Genomic DNA, 18,267 nt, shown 5'->3' on the forward strand with positions numbered 1-18,267 from the left:
TAGATGTATTCTTAGTCTAGAATTTTTCCATTTTTATTCCAATTAAGTGCTATAACACTAAATTCTTAGGACATATCTCTCTTTTCCTAGAAACATTAGATTAAAATCTTTACCTGAACCAGCATACAAAGACTGGAGAATGTGTACAGTGAGAAGTCTGGCAAAGCCTATGTTTATAGAAACATTTTTCTTTACACCATACTTTTTGGCAAAAGTAAGATGCATCAAAAAAGGTGAGCCTTATATCCTGTTGCAGCAAATGAAGATCTGCATTCTCTCAAATTTGCAGAGCCTCCAGGTTCACTCATTAGTATATGAGACAGACATACAGAACTCATCGGGGCATACATCTATCATGCTTTTTTTTTTAATATTCATCTGACTCAGAAAATTGTATTTGTCATCTGGAAAATACTTTGTCAAATCAAAGTTAGCTGATGGAAATGAAAGATGAAACCAGAGCACACTGCTCAGGCTGATCTGCCCAAGATGGCAGTACTGAAATGCAGGCAGCAAAAAAGTCCAGGCAGCATAATTTAATACATTGACCAAAAACCCCAGGCTGTTGCCTATAAGTGTAATCACAATATTTGTTTACATTATTTCAGATGTGCTTAAAAGTTTTGGAGAACTGAAAAACTTAGTGACAATGGATACATTATTAATGATTGCATAGATAATTTTGTGTGCTTTTATTAGTATCTAATTCTGTTGGTTAGAAAAGCTATTGTGGGAAAAAATAATTAAAACATTACTATTTATATGGGAAGAACAATCTATTCAGTCTTAAGTAATCTTTGAATATTAGAGACATCAAACTTGGAGAATATTATTAATATACTCCAGGGACTGCGGAGAAATAATAAAAAGGAAAAATTCTTTTTCAGTGGAAATTTTTCAGTGGAAGAGTACAACAACAAGACACAGGATAAAGAAGCTGAGAACACTTATTTAGATTTAGAGAATAATAATGGTCCTCTAGCAGACGTTAAAGTGAATATGCCCTAATGTACTCATGAACGTGAACAAATGCATAGACACACAGACACTCATATAGCCTTTACCTTTGAATTCAGTGTTTAAAAAGCTTGCCTGGATTAAACACAGAACAATGGGACATCATGTGAAAAATAAATTCCTTCTGCTGATCTAAGTAATTTCATGTATCTTTATATCTTCATCTCACAGTATCCATTTCACTTACAGTCCACTACTGGCAGCTATGACATTTTGAGACAATAAGATGTTTTTATAACTATATACTAATATAATAAGTTTAAGCAGTATTCTTACAATGAATGTTCAGATCCTGCCTTTTTGAAGGTTGGAGTACATTAGAAGGGCTGGGAAATTACTAATTCCATCTCTAAACTAGCAAGAGAGAAGGCATACATACAAAAGAGAAATTAGCCAGAAAATTGCAAATTCCAGAGGGAACTGCAAAGCAAACAAAAGTAAAGGGAGGATTATCAAGTTCTGGTAAAGGCCAGAAATGGTCCAGCAAACTTCCCTTTGGCCATTATTGGCAAACCTGTTTCCCTTGTTCTCTGCTCTGCCCAGGCTTTATGAATTAAAGAAGGTTGGGAATAATCAATACTTAAAACAAGAAATCTCTAAGGAAACCTGTAATTTACATGAAATTATCTTGATTTGCTAAATTACATCAGTTCTTTGGGTTGATAAAGTAAAGGTAGAATGTGACTCAAGCAGGTATCCAAATGGATAGTGGAAATGGAAAGGTGTAGAAAAGATTTTAAAAAATCAAGGTGTTATATTCCATTCCTGATATCTCAGTAGTGCAATGGGAAAGAGGGATATTCTTTAGCTCAGTATATATCTGAGTTGGTTTTCAATTCCTTTTAAACAAGTTTTAGAAACCTCACTCAGAATAGGTTTTATGGAAAGCTACATTCAAGGGATTCTGAAGTCTTCCAGTGAATAATCTCTTCAAAAATTTTTGCTTTACAAATAAACACTAAATTGCTGTAATCCAAATTGAGAAGCAGGAATCAGTAGGTCGGGCTTGTGGTTTCTCTCACTGTAAGAAGGTAGATAGAGGATAAATTCTTCTTGCACACCTGCAGATGCATTGGTATGAACTCACAGACACAGTAATCTGAGGTGCAGGTTATGTGTTTGCTGTATCTCTGATGTATCTTCTTTACTCAGTTTCCAAATCATAATAATTATGGAAGTTATTTAAAATATCCTATGCCAAGATATTCCATGTGTTTCAGTCACTCAACTTCAGATACATTAAAAAGTGGTCTGATTTTCAGGAAAAGTAGTTGCTCAATTGCTGAAAAAGCAGCTGTAAATTATTTTAAAGCAGAGTCCCAAAATATATTCATTTTTAAAGACATGTCCTTAAAGTATATGCAGAACAGAGCTACAGATCTGTACTACTTGGTTGTTCCTCCTTCTCTCCTTTATGCTTTGCTTTCAGTGGGACCTCTGGGAGTCATATAATTTTAAAATTTACTACAGAGGGGTAGGGATTTTTTATTCAGCATTCTACAACTCTTAATGGTTCCTACTTCCTCCCTGTTTCCCAGATTCCTTCAGTCCTTCACAAACCAAAGCCTGGTGTTGGTGGGGTTGGGCAATGCAGGTGAGTTCATGGGGTGATGGGGTTACATGAGCAGCTGAAGGTGCCCAGCAGGAGGGCAAAGGAAATTCAGCATCCTCAGACATGTCTGAGTGGGTGCTGCCCTGCTGTGCCCCAAGCACACCCAGACCTCCTCCCATCCTCAGACCTCCCTGCTCTGCTCTCAGAGGTCACCTCAGCAGGGAGAGCTGGTAAGTTGGCTGCTGTGCCAAACCTTCCCATTTCACAGTCCCATAAAGCTCTACAGAAATGTGATGTCATTAACTGAGGCAGATGTCAAAATATGTCCAACCCTGCTGGTCCAGCTGTAGCAAAGGTTAGTTCTGCATGGGGAGGCCTGGGGAAAGTGGCTGCTTTACTTGGCTTACATTAATCCCCTACCCTGTGGCAATAAACAGTTTAGGGAATTTGGAGCTGGAACTTTTAGAGGTAAATCACTTTGGGAAGGAAGATGAAGCTGCCTGCTTTGCTATTATCAAACTCTTTGTGTCCCTATTTAAAAGGTCGAAATGTAAAATGATGATGAGCTTTGAGTATATTGCACAAAAGAAAAGCACCTGCCCCTCCTCTGCAGCTTGTTCCTCTGTGCAACTTTTTGGTGCTACCCCAGGCCATCAGTGGTCCAGAGGTTCCAGTGTCAGGTGACTAATGAGCAACCACAGAACTTTGTCTTAGTAAATTAGCATTAATTCTTATAAAAGTAGCAAGGAGAAGAGGAATATCATGAATTGAAAAGAGCCTGCAGCTTTGATTCAAATCAGATGTTTTGGTGGTTCCATAGGCAAAGCCAGGGACAATATTTTGTGGTCTTTCATTGTCAAGTGGAAATTAGCATTTTTTTCCTATGCAGAGGTAAATGATGCAGCAATCAGTGATGGTCTGTATGGGGCAGATTGGAATCAAAGGCAAGACTGAGATGGAGGAAGAAGCAGCAAAGGAAAAAACTACGAAGTAAAAAATGTCTCCCTAATGAGCACAGGAAATAGAGGAACCATTAAACTTTCACCATCTAGTTCCCTTTATGTCCTTGTCTCCTCTCCTGTAGTGATTTATTTTGGTGAGAAGTCTGCAGTGCTTTTATCTGGAGTCCAAGGGCAGTTAGCAATGTGTTTTCTACTGGCATGGGCAAAGTAAGTACTTGAGCTAAGCAGTTGGTGGATGTAAGAAAATGTCACTACTTGCCCACTCCTTCCGTGTAAGGAAATGCAGACTGCTTGCAGTTGAGCGACTGAAGGACAGTTCAGCCGTGGCCACCAGGGGACGAGGGGGATCCCTAGCAGCTGCTGGCACAGGGAAAGGAAGGTCTTCAGGGTGTTGCAGCTGCAGTTTTACTCCTCATCCTGTATACAGACCTTGAGCAAAAAATTTCAGTGTTGTGCATAGATGAGAATCTGCTCCAAACCAGGACCAGTCCAGCCCCCCCAGACTGTAAGTTTCTGAACACTTTAGGCTGATAATAGCTGCCAAGAAAAATCTTACACTGCCTTTTTCCACATCACTGTCTGCTCATTTTACCTCCGCTTAGCGCTGACACAGGTGTTTTTGTCACTGTGCTGGGAAATGCACCAGGGAATTCATGAGGGTTAAAAGTCAGCTTTCTGGGGCAAGTGGGAGACACAAATATTTGTGCTAGCAGAGGGAAGAGAGCAGGAGTAGAAGGGAGAGCAGGGCAGACAGGAGTGGGTCTGCAGCTTTTGGCAGGATCTCCAGCTTGCAGTGTTCCTGAACTGTGGTCTCAGGCAGCTGATGAAGAAGGAGAAAAGGCCTTGTCTTACCCAAGGCGTGTTCCCAGTAGTCAACATCTTGTGCAACAGCAGGCAGATCCAACACTTCCCATAGTCCCTGGAACTTTGCTATCCTTTGTGCCTTGTAAATAGCCTTATGAACTTCTTAGGAATAACCTTTAATTCGTACATGTTTGACAAGTATTATATTTTGTTGAGGTTTTTTTAATATAATCTCATATTTCACTCTTGCTCCATTAATACTTTTTCCAGTCCTCATGTTCCAATCTGAAGTTCCAATTTTCTTTTTTTTTTCTTTTTTTTTTTTTTTTCTTATTTAGGCTTTCTGGTGTTCTGCTGCCAAGTATCTTTGTCATCTTAGACTGTATAGAGGGTAAAGCCTCCCCTTTTATGTGTGCCAGTAATTCAGACAGTTGTAGTGTGCTATTTCATGTCTCCTCACAGCAGCACAATCTCTTTCCAGGAAACAGAGAAAGCTGGCTTAAGTGCAAACTTGGGCTGTATAGATAAATCCACCTTTATAATTTTTTCTTCTCTTTAATCTGAAAAAATTTATGTTGAAAAGTTAATAGTGTATTTTCCATGAATTTTTTTTAAATATACTAGTTTGCCTAGTACACAGAGAAGAGGGTTTGCATAATATCATGACAAAATCATCACAGAAATCTCTGACTTTAATTTGAAGGTGACATCAGAGAATGATTGAGTGCATCTTCAAAGACAAGAATCATATGATTGGTTAAAAAGCTGCACCTAGATTTTTATTTACTAAATAATTAATGTAGTTCAGGGTCTGTTTTAGAATGGCTTGGATGAGAGAGCTAGCAAGAATATTCATTTACATGTGGAACAGACACAAATCAGGCTTTTCTACTGTCAACCAAAAACTTCCTAGAATGAGAGCTGAAATAAAACTTATGAAGTTCTAAGTAAAGCTCATTAAATTGTGTTGAGAGAAGTCCTTTTTAAGAAGTGAAGTTTTCAAAACAGCACTGAAGCTTTTTGTGTAAAAAAAAAAAAGTCTTTGACCTTTTCTGGGCAAGAAGAACTGGGTTGTGTCAGAAGTGGTGGTAATTGTAACAGCTTGGAATGGATGGCCATGTTCTGTGCTATGAAACTGGAAGCATGGGAATTTTCATTGTTGTCTTTTCTTTATTTGTATTACCAGAAACCAAAGATTTGCCCACAAAATTCATAATATAGAACAACAGAAAAAGTGCAGACATCTGCTATGTACATATTGTATAGCTCTGTCTACAAACAAGCTAAACAATAGGATCACCACCCACCCAGTCACAGGAAACATTTCCTTCTTGCTATAGTCTATGTCTATATACAAGATGTATATAAAACTGCTTCTGTCTTTACAGCTTACCTAGACAAATACAGCAGATTGCAGGTATTGAAATATCAGGTAAAGCTGTTCCAGCCACCCTTATCAGACAAGGGGAATGAGTCAATGGAGGCAATGACAATACCAGCAAATCAAAAGTGGTCAAGGCCATTTTCTGGTCTTAGGAGACTGGGATAGTTCTGCTTGGAAACCTGCTGCTCCCCCAGAACGAGCCCACACCCTGAAGCAGTGTGGCAGGTGCCTCAGGTTCTATCCCATGGCTCTTGGTGTTTGCTGTAAGGGAAAGGCACAACCCATTCCTGCCCCTTCCCCTGAGACCTGGGAGTTGCCTCCTCTGTGATAATGCCCCAGCTGTGCACAGGACCTGGCTGGGGGCATCTGCTGGCCCTAGACAGAGCACAGGGACTAGGGACTACTGTAGCCACTCAGATTTCTGGAGTCATTATCCAACCCCTGTGTATGTGACTGTCTTGATTCATAGAGAAGTTTGCCAGAGTTGTGTTAACAAGTGTGATAGCAATGTCAGTGCTTCAGCAGCCTAGCAAGCTATATTTAATGATAGAGGTTAATGTATAATTACTACAGATATATTGCAGTGAGTTATTATGGAAATATAAATAGATGGAAGAACCTTTGTGCTCCAGTTGAGAGCCACATGTTTAATGGGGTATTGTGTACTTGCATACAGCTCTGGTCCCAGAGGCCTGTGTATGAGAGAGCTCTTAATATGCTGTACCATTTCCATCCAGAGATGCATTTCTGGTTGTTTTGGCCTTTGTGTCCAATTGCTCCCCGCTGTATATACTACACTCATAAGGGAGAAACACAAATTAACTGGATTTGTGAGCATTTATAATCACAAAATTACTGAGGTTAAAAGGGATTTCTGGATATCATCCAGTATGGACCCCTCCAGTGGATGGCTATGAACATCTAATAAGCTCCTGCTCTAAACATTCAATTGACTCTCAAGAAAATGAGGATCATATTTTGCATTTACAGTTGAGTGTCCAAAGTATTGCAATGTGAATGCCACCCTTAGGGAACATTAACTTTGAAAAATCACCTTACTTTTCTGAAAGGCTTTCACATCTCTCACTTTCATAGCCTGAAATCTTTTTCTTTTTTTATCAGATTCCAGAAGGGAGGAAAATACTTATATTTGATTAAAAGGGAAAGAAAATATTCTCATTTTACTTTCCAAGATATTTTCTTTTAAAAAGTAAATGCAAAGTATGTATCCAGTTCCATTCCTTAAAATGTTCATTTAGAAAGCCTTCCTCATCCAGTTCTACACACTTTTATTGTCTTATTTTCTTTAAAGAATGCTACAGTGAGAAGAGAGCTAGCTTAGCTTTATGTCGTGGCTTTGCTTTTTATGTTACAGGTCATAAAAGAAATTATTTCATTCAGAAATAAGGCCACAGCAGCTGCATTGCCTTAGCCAAGAAAAAAGAAAAAAAAAAAAAAAAAAAAAAAAAAAAAGACAAAAAAAGCTAAAAAAAAGCACATCTTTGGCAGATTTAAGCCATCTTCTTTACACAGTCATAACCAAAGGTTTTTTGGTTTTCTTAAATGTATTTCTTTCCTATTCTTTTAAATGTTCGTATTTCTTCTCTGACCAACTCCTCTGACACCGTATCAGCACTGATGGAAGTGTTTGGAGGTGTGTGACACAACTGTCACTGTATCAGTCTCACCATGAAGCTGTCAATTCCACAGCAGCATTTGGAGCTGAATCAGACAGTTCCAGTGACATGGCAACCACAATGTGTGAAAGACACTTCTATTCCTTTGGATGCATAGGAGACACTTTCATCGACAGAAAGGACTCACTGACACTCTTGCTCTGCACACAAGCATTTGTCAGACTCTTCATGGAAATCAAAGGAAGCTGGTGTCAGTGCACACTCTACCTCCATCAGGTTTCAGGTGTCCCAGCTGTCCAGCCTAATTGCCCATCACAGTTAAACTTCCAGTGAACAGTTTCACTGAGCTTCTGTTCCTTGATTTTATATCCCCATAGTAAACAATCTTATGAAGACAGATTGTGATTTGTTTACCCCACTTCCCCTCCATATGGAATGGATGGAATGGAGCACCCTGCTTATTCATTCTGTCCATTTTCTACTGCATTAACACCTATTCTGATATTTGCTTTTCTTTTTTTCAATTTAAACTTCATACATTTATAAATCTCATTGGATAAGAGTCAGAACCTGCTGCTAGCAGATGCATTATCTTTTCTATTCTCAGGCTGGCTGAAATTGGGACAACAGAGTTTTGACCTACGTCAAGAGATGACAGTAGTTTAAAGGAAATAATCAAGGACCTTGCTGCTAGAACAAGAAGTCCCTAGATTCTTGGTACAAATTGAAACCCTCTAATAGCATATTGAGACCTGATAACTATGTTAGTGTGCACTTATATGAGCTGCTTATATGTGTAGCTGTCGTTGTAAGAGAAAGGCATTAACAATGTAAGTAGACTATACAAATAGTGGAACCACAAAGGAACATTTGAGGTCATCAGCTTCCACAATTATGAGCTCCCTTAAGTATCTGGAGATAGAAGTGCACTATTAAACACTTCTGCATTAAAGACATACTTTGATTAAAGACATACTGCATTGGTCAGGAATAGTTTTATATTTATAACAGACATTTGGATTAAATCTTGTTATTCTCAAAATATGTTCTTAGAATATGTAATTTTTAAATTTTAACTCTCTGTACACATATGAACTTTCTGTGTATATGTATATAGAGTTTTATATAATTCTTACATTGGTACAGACACTGCATACCAGTGTAAGAATATATATATATATATATATATATATATATATATATATATGTATATAAATATATATATATATATGTATATAAATTATAGTCTTACACAATACGTAATGATCAGCTTTTGTATGTAGCATCTTTTTCAAAATGCATAGTTGATGTCTCCAAAACTGGTTCTGCTCACATATGAAAGCTTTTTTTTTTTTTTTTTTTTGCTACAGTCATTATTTTTATTAATGTCCGGAAATTAAAAAGAGACTGAAAATGCATAGGGTTTTACATCTGAATTCACTGGAAGAATGAGTCACAGAAGTTATTTTTGGCATGGTGCTTTTACATTTAAGCCCTAGAACATTTCTACTTTACCATCATAAACAGATTTTACCATTTTGTATTACTTTTAAAACAATATTCTGTGTGAGTGAACAAGGTCTCAACCATGGAGATGATACAAAACCTATGGAGAAAGGAAATTACAGCATGATTGCTGGAGCCATACCACCCAGATCTGTTAGCTCATCCAAACAGAAATGCCAGACTGAGTTGATTTGGTCAGTGCTTTGGTTGGGACCTCTGAGGAAACCTCCAAGGTTGCTGAAGGAAGTGGTGGCAGCAACATTGTAGGTGGTATTCTCTGTTCTTGAGTAACTAGTGCGTCAATAACCTGTGATGGGAGCCAGCAGGATTTCCTGGAAGAGCTGTGGGCATGATGTGAAACCACGGTCCTGAGTATCAGGAATTATTTCATGACCATCATGAACTCCATATGAGGAACAGACCTGGTACCTGACCCTCGGTACCTTATCCCATTTCAGTATCAGCCTTTCTTTCCTAATTTCTCCAAATTGTTGCAGTATTTTCTCTTCCTTGGGGCAGGAGACTAAAACCAGTAGTGTCATGCCAGGATGACATGAGGAGGATGATGGAGCACTGAAAAATGTTCAAACTCCATTATAAGAGACTTTTACTCAAATCCTGTCATTAATTTGAATGAGATTTGGATCACATCTAGAGCCCTAAGTACAGAAGGACTGTAACAGGGCTAATGTTAGGAGCTCTTAATGAAGGGGCTAATGAAGGAGCTCTTCCCTTTTCCTGCCTTTCTCATCTGAGCAATGCTGCCACTGCCTTTCAGCCATAACCACCAGCCATTACTCAGAGGTGCTGTCAGGCCCATCGTGCTCCCAGAGCAGCTCCAGTCCTGATTGTTCTCCTCCCCAACCCCACAATGGTGTAGTGACACCATGACATTGCATTCTCCCCAGAAACAACGACACAAATCTGATTTATAACTGGTGGTAAAACTTTATTATTCAAGTTTAGATGTAACAGACATCTTTGCTGCCTGAAGATTGTTTGCATAAGAAATACACCAAGAACATGTTTGTGAGTAGAAATGAACATGCACTATGAAAACCAAAAAACAAAACAAAACAAAAAAAACCCGAAACAAAACAGAACAAAAAACACATCCATGTGTTGTAAGGACAAAACATTAAGAGCCAGCATTCTAGAGTCAAATCAGGGCTACAAGTTTAATGATGGTTTTTAGCAAAATGAAGTCATTCTTTATGAAGCAATTTTTTTTTCTTTTTTTTTTTTTTTTTTATTTTCCTGCTGGTGAATTTTCTATAAGCTAAATTTACAATGGCATTTTGAGATGTTTCCTTTTCTCCTGTTCTCCTACACAGAGCTCAGAGGCCAAAATGATAGGAATGGATAACTGTGGTAGCTGTCATGATGTTTTTACTTTACTAAGTGTAATTTTGCTTTCCTAGTAGAGGAATTTTACTAAGTGTAACAAAGAATCAAATTAAACAGGTATTTATCTGGCTGTCAACCATTTAATTACTGTCTTTTATCCTCTTAAAGTAAACTGGGGTGTGTGTGATTACTATACAAGTAGCATCTCCCCAACTGCCAGCTTTCCAGAGTTGGCTGAATGAAATAAAAACTGTGAGGAAGAGGGTAGTGAGGAATCCTATTCTGAGGTGAGAAAACTAAGTAAATAATTTTACTTGGCCCATCTTAACTTTAGAGAAAAGTTTAGAAGGGATTTCTCACTTATCTATCACATTTGGGATATGCTGACAAATTGCTCACTGCTCCTTGCCAAGCATAACTGTCTCCACAGAAGCAGAAGGAAATATATCTACCCTTCTGGCTGCACAGAAGTGACCTTCTAATCTCCTTGGCTTTTCCTGACCAGTATTAGGAATTAGCATGTTAAGTCAGCCAAGAAAAATCAATACAGGAGCAAAAATGAGAATATATTTAGACATACTGGGCAAAAGCAGATGGTAGACAACATCCTTAGCACATAAAGCAAGTAGTTATGACTACAAAACAACAGTGTCCAGTCCAAGGGTGGACTTGAAAGTCTGTCCCTGAACTGAGTACTAATCCACAGTTGCCAAATCAGTTTTCCCCATTGCGCAATCACTGCATTACAGCACTGTATACAATTAGCAGCAGTCACTTGTCCTGCTGCCCCTCTAACTGCAAAAATAATCTGTTGCTCGCAGTGTGTCTCAGCCTTTGGAGATGTCTCAATTTTCTGTCTCTTTAAAACCCTCACAATAGACAAGGGTGCCTTTTTTAGGCCAAACCGAGATACGCGCATCCAGCGTCCTTCCCCCTTCCGCATAGTCCATTAAAAATTAAGGGAGGAGTTTCATCAGCACGGTGGCAATTAGGTGCAACACTTCTTTTGGAAAGCAGTCTAAATTTGGCACCTGAACACAAACTGTGCTCTGGAACATCATCTCCTGCAGCACTGAGGGGGCAGCAGCCATGAAGTGACAGCTTAGGGACAATCTGGTTTGCAGATGATGTCACAGGATGGCTCCATCTATACAGAGAGTTACTGGAAACACTGTGCCTATTCCACAATCTGATTAGTGACAGGCACCACAAATCCTCTAATTTTGAAACATCTACTTGTTTGGTTGTCCAATTTGAGATATGTTTTAAGATCTTACACTACCATTCCTTTAGCAAGAGAAGTTCACCACCTTGAAGCCACTGACAAATTGAGAACAAAGACTGATTGTTTTGAACGTTCAATTTTTAGTGCTGTAAGTTGATTGAAACACAGTGGGTGCAGTAATTACTCGTGTGTGCTAACACTGCTTTCCATCTGAAAGTTATTAAATAAGATTATTCTTTTCCTGTGTCAGGATTTTTTTTCTTTTTATTAGTACCCATTGTGAGGGGGTCTGGAAGATGGATGGAGTCACCTGTCTTTTGCTAAAAAAACAAAACTGTGCTCCTCCTATCCCAATCAAAAAGAACAGGCTACAGCAAAATCCCATTTCTTAAAAAGCAGAAATCTTAGAACATCTCAATATGTCATGGCAAGAACAATGAACTTTTTTTCAAATTTTATTTGCATCGTCTAGGTGTGCAATAGTATCATTCAAAGCTCTGTCTTGTTCTTTGCACTCATAAGATTTCATTTCTCCTCATCCCCAAACCCTGATTTGTGTATTTCCTGTTAATTTGCCTCTGCTTCTGAGTTTAGCAAGAAGTGTTATAAAGTTCAGGGTAGTGCTCAAGTCTTACAATGCACATGTCCCTCTAAAATATTTTGCCATGAAGAGGCAGCTTCTATCAATGAAGAAGCCAGAGGAACTGGTAGGTCTGAAGTGAAGTGAGTCAAACCAGTAACTACTGAAAATCGGCAGGCAGCTACCTTTGAAGCCGATAAAAATCTCTGCTTACTGAGTATAACATCTTCCTTGGAAAAGCTGAAAAGGACACACACTGGACCCTGACGTCACGAAACGAGGGCAATCTATTTCAGTCCCCACAGAAAAAAAAAAAAAGGAAACAGAAAATACCCAACAAAAATAAATCCACAAAAACCAAGTCAGAACTTATTACTGGAGAACAATAGTAAAAACATAACCAGACTTTGTCACTGGTATCAAGCTGGAGATTCATCTAAAAAATAGAAGAAGAAGAATGTGGCCCAACATCCTTTGCTAACCTAGAACACTACTGAAGGGTTACAGAACTCAACCACAGCAGATTGAGTGGGATGTTCCATATGCTGCTCACCAGTAAAGAAGCAATGGGGGGAGCAGGAAGGAATGCAGCCTAATGCTGAACAATAGCCTGACTGTGCCTAACAAATCAGAGAAACTGTGCAATAATGTTTCACCTCTGTGAAAATACAACACCTAAATACTGCCAAGGTCAGTGAGACCTTTGGTGATCAACTGTGTAAGTGCCTCTCATGCTTGGTGATGTTTGTTGCCAGCTGCTTTAGGCACGTTATTTCTCAAAAGACTATCAAAGTGCTGAATGTTTAGGCCAGTTCCCTCCTGGTTTTCCTTTTGCCAACCCCTATAAGACATTTCCTATCACCTCTCCTTTTATTTTCCACCTCCCTGTTTATCTGGTTAAGTATCTTAGTAAGTGCACCAAATACTAGAAGGGAGAGTGGTGAGACTCAGGTAAGTTAAATACAAGAACTTTTTTTTTTTTTTATGATGCTTTAGTTCAATTACATGAAAATCTGAGAAAGGCGGCATGTAAGTGAGATCAGAATAGGACCCTTTACATATAATCTCAAGAGAGGACTTAGTCCAGAGATATTTTTATAGAACATTTTAAAAAATAAAATGCATGAATGGAGAAATAAAAGACAACATAATATCAGAAAGACATTTTAAACTTCATTCGCTGCAACATTCATGAACCAGTTGAGCTACACCTGCCATCCAACCATAAGGAACTAAGACCCTGCACTGCGAAAAAGAAACAAACCCAAACAAAACAAAAAAGCAACTGCGTAATATTGTAAAAATGGAGTGCAATGCTACTACAGAATGCAATAAAATATCAGTGCTGCATCGTCAAACAGCACTTATCAAAATAATTTCTGAAATGTTTCTTCTGAAACACAGACAAAGCAATAAAAAGAGGATATATGTTTATCATTTTAAGCATAACAATGTGAGTTAAGAGCTTAAGAATACAAAAGTACTTGGAATGAATAGTGCTACCCTTTTTTCCTAAGTAGGCATAAAAATATTTTCATTTCCTTCTTGTTTTTCATACCATTAATATCAACAAATTTCATTCATTTCATGTTATCGTTTACAACTTTAATGCACACACACAGAAAAAAAGATACCTACTGCAATAGAAATAGTTGCTTCATTACCTTGTTTGCTACATTTGCAAATGTAAACAGCGAGGCAGAGCCAGAACTGACTCTAATGCATGATGGAATATCTTTGTTGCATACGTACACTGTAGAAAATAATTATTCAATATGTCAGGCACCATTATTTGAAATGTAATACATTAATATTTACTAGAAAAATAAGGTTTTTTTCTATTTGTTCTCCCAACTTCTTTAATGAAATAAGTTAATCTGACAGTGCATCCAGTAGCTTGTAATATCTTCTACATCCCTGTGGCAAAATAATAAACTACTGGTTGGGACACTATAATGAAAATGATTAAAGTCAGTTCTTGTACACCCTTGTAGCAAGCATGGAGGCTCGTCTAACAGCACCTTTAACCAATTATTTAATATTTAGTTATTTAGCCCTATTTCCCTGAGCAGTTATGCTGAGGAGCTTTCCCTTCATGGATAGTTTTTAAAAAGCTTTAAGTATTAAAAAGTACTATGAAGACATTTAATGCTACTTAGCAAAAGCTGGTATAAGTCTACTGAAGGGATTGACTGGTATGTATAGCAACGTTAAGCCTGTGGAGAAGTAACCTTAGACTTTAAGGTTTAGAAATGTAATATATTAAAAATATATTAAAATAAAATACAGCAGGTTACCTTATTCTATGCAAATTAAACCTGGAATGTGGCTTCTGTATTAGAGAATTCACTTGCACAAAATGGTTTTCCTAGACTAAAGTGTGCCAGAAAGAATGTAGTGATAAAATGGTAGCTAAAAATCAGCTGAGTCTGAGAAACACATATATGACATTGCTGCCAAAGCTCTGAGGACAATGTGATCCTAAGGCATGTTGTAGGGCAGAAATTTGCCCAAATTAAAGAAAAGAAAATGACCTTTTAACTCTGTATATTTAACATGTCTAGTTCTTATATACAATGTGCATATGTTCACTACACCCCTGCAGCAGTATATACATATACACATCTTTGCACACTTGCCAGTTATGTCTCTTACACAACAGCAAAGGTATTAATTGTCCAGTAAAATTTTCTCAAGGTTATTCGGCACGATTCACTGCATTCTGGCTAGCTTTGGTGGGCCATGTCCCACTGAATTATCTTCCTCCCCTTCTGGCCACCATCCAACTGTTCTTTTTTCTTGGTAACCCACTCATTTAAAAAAGAAAAAAAAAAAAAAGAAAAAAAAGGAAAAATAAAAGGAAAAAAATAAAGAATAAAAAGAAAAAAAAAAGAAAATAACAAGGGATTTAATATTGGATAAGGCATGCTCTCTATATGAAGTGCTTTATAGGTCTTCACAAGACATTACAAGCTATTGAATTCCCATCAAGGAAACCTATTTCTGTTTAATTGTGCTAAGTGCTAAGGTTTACTCTTTAGGTTTTCCATTCTTTTCAGCTTGTGCATTGTTCCTGTGTAGGCCCCTCTGGATGTGAGTTGTGAAGTCATACTTGTCCGTGCAAAGATGCTGGCATATGCTGCACTGGAAAGGTCCACTGTCACCATGGCAACTCATATGCAACGCATACATCACTTCATCCAGAAAGACAATGCCACAGTGCACACACTTGGTAGAAAGTTCATCTTGGGTACTTCTATCAACTTTCTCTGTTTTTACTACATTCAAGGGACCTTCATTTTTTACATTTGGTGGTGCCTTACTCTTTTCCTTGGAGGCACCATTTGCAGTTGGCCCAGGTCTGGAATGCTTTATCGCCAAATCTAGAGGAATGTCATTGTCTGATCCGACAGCTGAAAAATGAGGAGGCAGATTAAAGGTGGGATAAGGCACATAGTTTTGGCAAGGATTTGGTAGGCCAGGCACATGACTCAAGTAGTGTGGATTCCCAGGAACAGACAGCTTATATTTACTCCAGAATCTCAGCCAGTCAGCTTCACTCTGAAAGTCATTGTGTACAAACGGAAGTCCAAAGAGTGGGTACTGGTATTTTTCAATAGGGCTTCCAGGTGGAGAATAGTTTGGATGTTTCACAGGTCTCATGTATTTTTCTATCGGGCTGCCTCTCTCTGAGCTTCCTTTCCCTTCTGATATCGATGAACTGTTTCCTGGGTCTCCAGTACTTTCCTGAGGACTTTTTATCTGAATGTGCAAAGGTTGCATCCTTTTGTGAATATCCAGAGTTTGGCTGACCAATATTGGCTGCTGAGCAGAATGGCTTTTAGTCAATGAACCTGGGGCCTCGTATTTACTGAGGCTGGGAAGCTGAATTTCTCTCTGATGACCTTCAGGTAAATGATCCTCTGACCTCCTCTCTAAGGGGCTTCCATTGACTTGCTCCTCACTGCTACCCCTCTGCTGTTTGTTTAGCTGCTCAGCCTGAAGTGCCTCCGGGTTAAGGCGCTTTCTTGTTCGTCTCCTAATGATCTGTTCACCATTGTTCTGCTTAATGATGTTTAAAGGCCTGGGAGTCTGCATGGAACACACAGAGAATGAACAAAAGGAAAAAAGAAAGACACATTAAACAAATCTGTGAGACCACGCTCATGCAAATTTATCTTTTCTTTTGTGAAGAGCTGCATTACAACAGTGTTACGGGAATGACCAAATTTCAATCCAAATGCTGGTTTAGTGGCCCCTCATGCTGAAAGTAAACTATAAAATGGCTTATTTTATCAACCTGAGTCAACTGTCTTAGACATCCTTAAAAAGGATTTACTTAGAAAGGCATGAAGTATCCAAGCTGTTCAACCACTTATTACCTCTTACTCCTAAAAAATTCTGCGGGAGACATGTTGAAAGTGGGTGCTGAGAGCTGGGGGTGAGGCAGGAGATGCAAGGCCCTATGCACTAGTGCTGCTCTGTGCACCGTGCCAGCAGAGCTGCTCTCGGGCAGGGGTTTGCACAGCTCCCACTGGGACAAGAACTTACCTTCATACTCACCCTGCTCTGACATGGACAGAAAACACAAGCAAGCACAGGGCTTGCTGACCACCATTGCTGTCACACAGCAAAAGGGCTGCAGGTCCACTGTGTGCTGAGTGGGAAGATGGTGGCCAGAAAGGGACTGAGAAAGATGGAGAAGAAAGCCCAGAGAAACTATGCACCAAAAGGTCTACCTCTTGTTTGGTATCAACTCCCCCTCCTTCACCCCACCTGCATTGGTTTCTAAGTGTTACTGATGTGCTACTAAGCCATGAGGGAGAGAAGGCATCGGGCAAAAGGGATCTACAAAGAAATAAGCATCACAAAGAGACAGAGGGAAGAACCAAGTGAGGGCTTCTTTTTCCATTTGCTACTACCCCACAACAGCTCACGTTAAGTGACCTTTTTAGAGAAGAGGTGAAAATATCTTCATGTGGAAAAAAAAAATGGTAGAAGGAAGGAGAGCAGTTAGGTTTCCTTTAAAGGCTCCCCAAGAGAAAAGCAATAGTATCTGAGTGAAAAATGGTGCTGCACCATCATTATGTTTCTCTACTGGGCAGATGGTAGAGCAACAAAAACTACCTAAAAGTCATTCAGTTTGGTGTGTTGGCAGCTGACATTTTTCTTTCCAAAGGCACAATATCCTATTTTGGTTGGAGGCCAGATAAGTGCCCCCCACCCCAGTATTCTACTCATATGTTTATTTAGAAATTTTAACCTAGTTTTTAAAAGCAGATTTAGTTTTGGCTTACAGTCAATATCCAAAGTAATCTGGAGTACCTTGAATGTAACAAATTTTTAAATATATTCATAACTTCAAGCTAATATGAAAACATCCAGAGCTGGAAGAACACCCATTCTATTATTTGCAGAGATTTAGTCTCTCTTTTGAGTTGCCATATTCCTCTCCTTTCATTTATTTATTTTCCTGCAGTTGGCATACTCTTAATGGTGAACTACATTTGAGATAGTGCAGCTATTTTTAAAGTTTTTACTTTCTGTTAAAATGCTGAATCAGAAGTATACACACATTTTGATTAAGATTTTTAATAAGAGAAATTTAAAGTTGGCAGAAAAACAGCACCTGAACCAGCCTCCTCACACAGATCAAAGCTGAGATAAAATCGTGTTAAAAAAATTACCATATTTTCTATGTAAATTCTATTGAGATAAAGATTATAGTCGGACCAATCAATAGCAAATTAATATGCATAGGCATATACTTTTTATTATAAGGTCTGTATTATTTCCTTGTCTTTTTATGACAATTGTAACTCAGATACTGTGTGGGATTTGTCAACGTTGTTGCTCTTATTAAACGCTAAACACTACAGACCATTTTTACATGGCTTCCAGACAACCCTCCAATATTTTGGAAATACTTTTAGTCTTACTCTTCATGCTATAGGTAGGAAGCCTGATTTTGGAAGCAGTTGAAAGCAACATCTTTCTACCTGAGATTAGGGACCCTTGCACACTTACTTGAGGCTCCAGTATTCAAAGCTATTGTAGATTCAACTTTAAAATTCTTCACCTTGCCAATGACTGTGCTCATCTGATTAAACCAGCCCTTAGATGATTAAAATGTACTCTTTAGTGGTGTAAATCTACTAATTTTCCTTATTTGAAGTACAGATAAAAATATCCTGTATTTGGTTACAACCAAGGCAAATAGAAAATTTTAGGGTCACTTCTTGATTTTCAGTGG

General features: G+C 38.4%; 1 protein-coding gene across 9 annotated transcripts in view; it reads right to left on the reverse strand.

Annotated features, from left to right (window-relative positions):
• Nucleotides 1–9,790: 9,790 nt before the first annotated feature.
• Nucleotides 9,791–18,267, reverse strand: part of TRPS1 (transcriptional repressor GATA binding 1) — a 213,888-nt gene continuing 205,411 nt past the window's right edge. For all 9 annotated transcript variants that reach the window (XM_059865598.1, XM_059865535.1, XM_059865590.1 and 6 more), the window contains one exon: nt 9,791–16,106. In XM_059865598.1, coding sequence (XP_059721581.1) covers nt 15,045–16,106 — 1,062 coding nt within the window. In that variant the 3' untranslated portion in view covers nt 9,791–15,044. The remainder of the gene's footprint in view (nt 16,107–18,267) is intronic.

Source organism: Haemorhous mexicanus, chromosome 1 (genome assembly GCF_027477595.1).
Source record: "Haemorhous mexicanus isolate bHaeMex1 chromosome 1, bHaeMex1.pri, whole genome shotgun sequence".
Taxonomy (NCBI): domain Eukaryota; kingdom Metazoa; phylum Chordata; class Aves; order Passeriformes; family Fringillidae; genus Haemorhous; species Haemorhous mexicanus.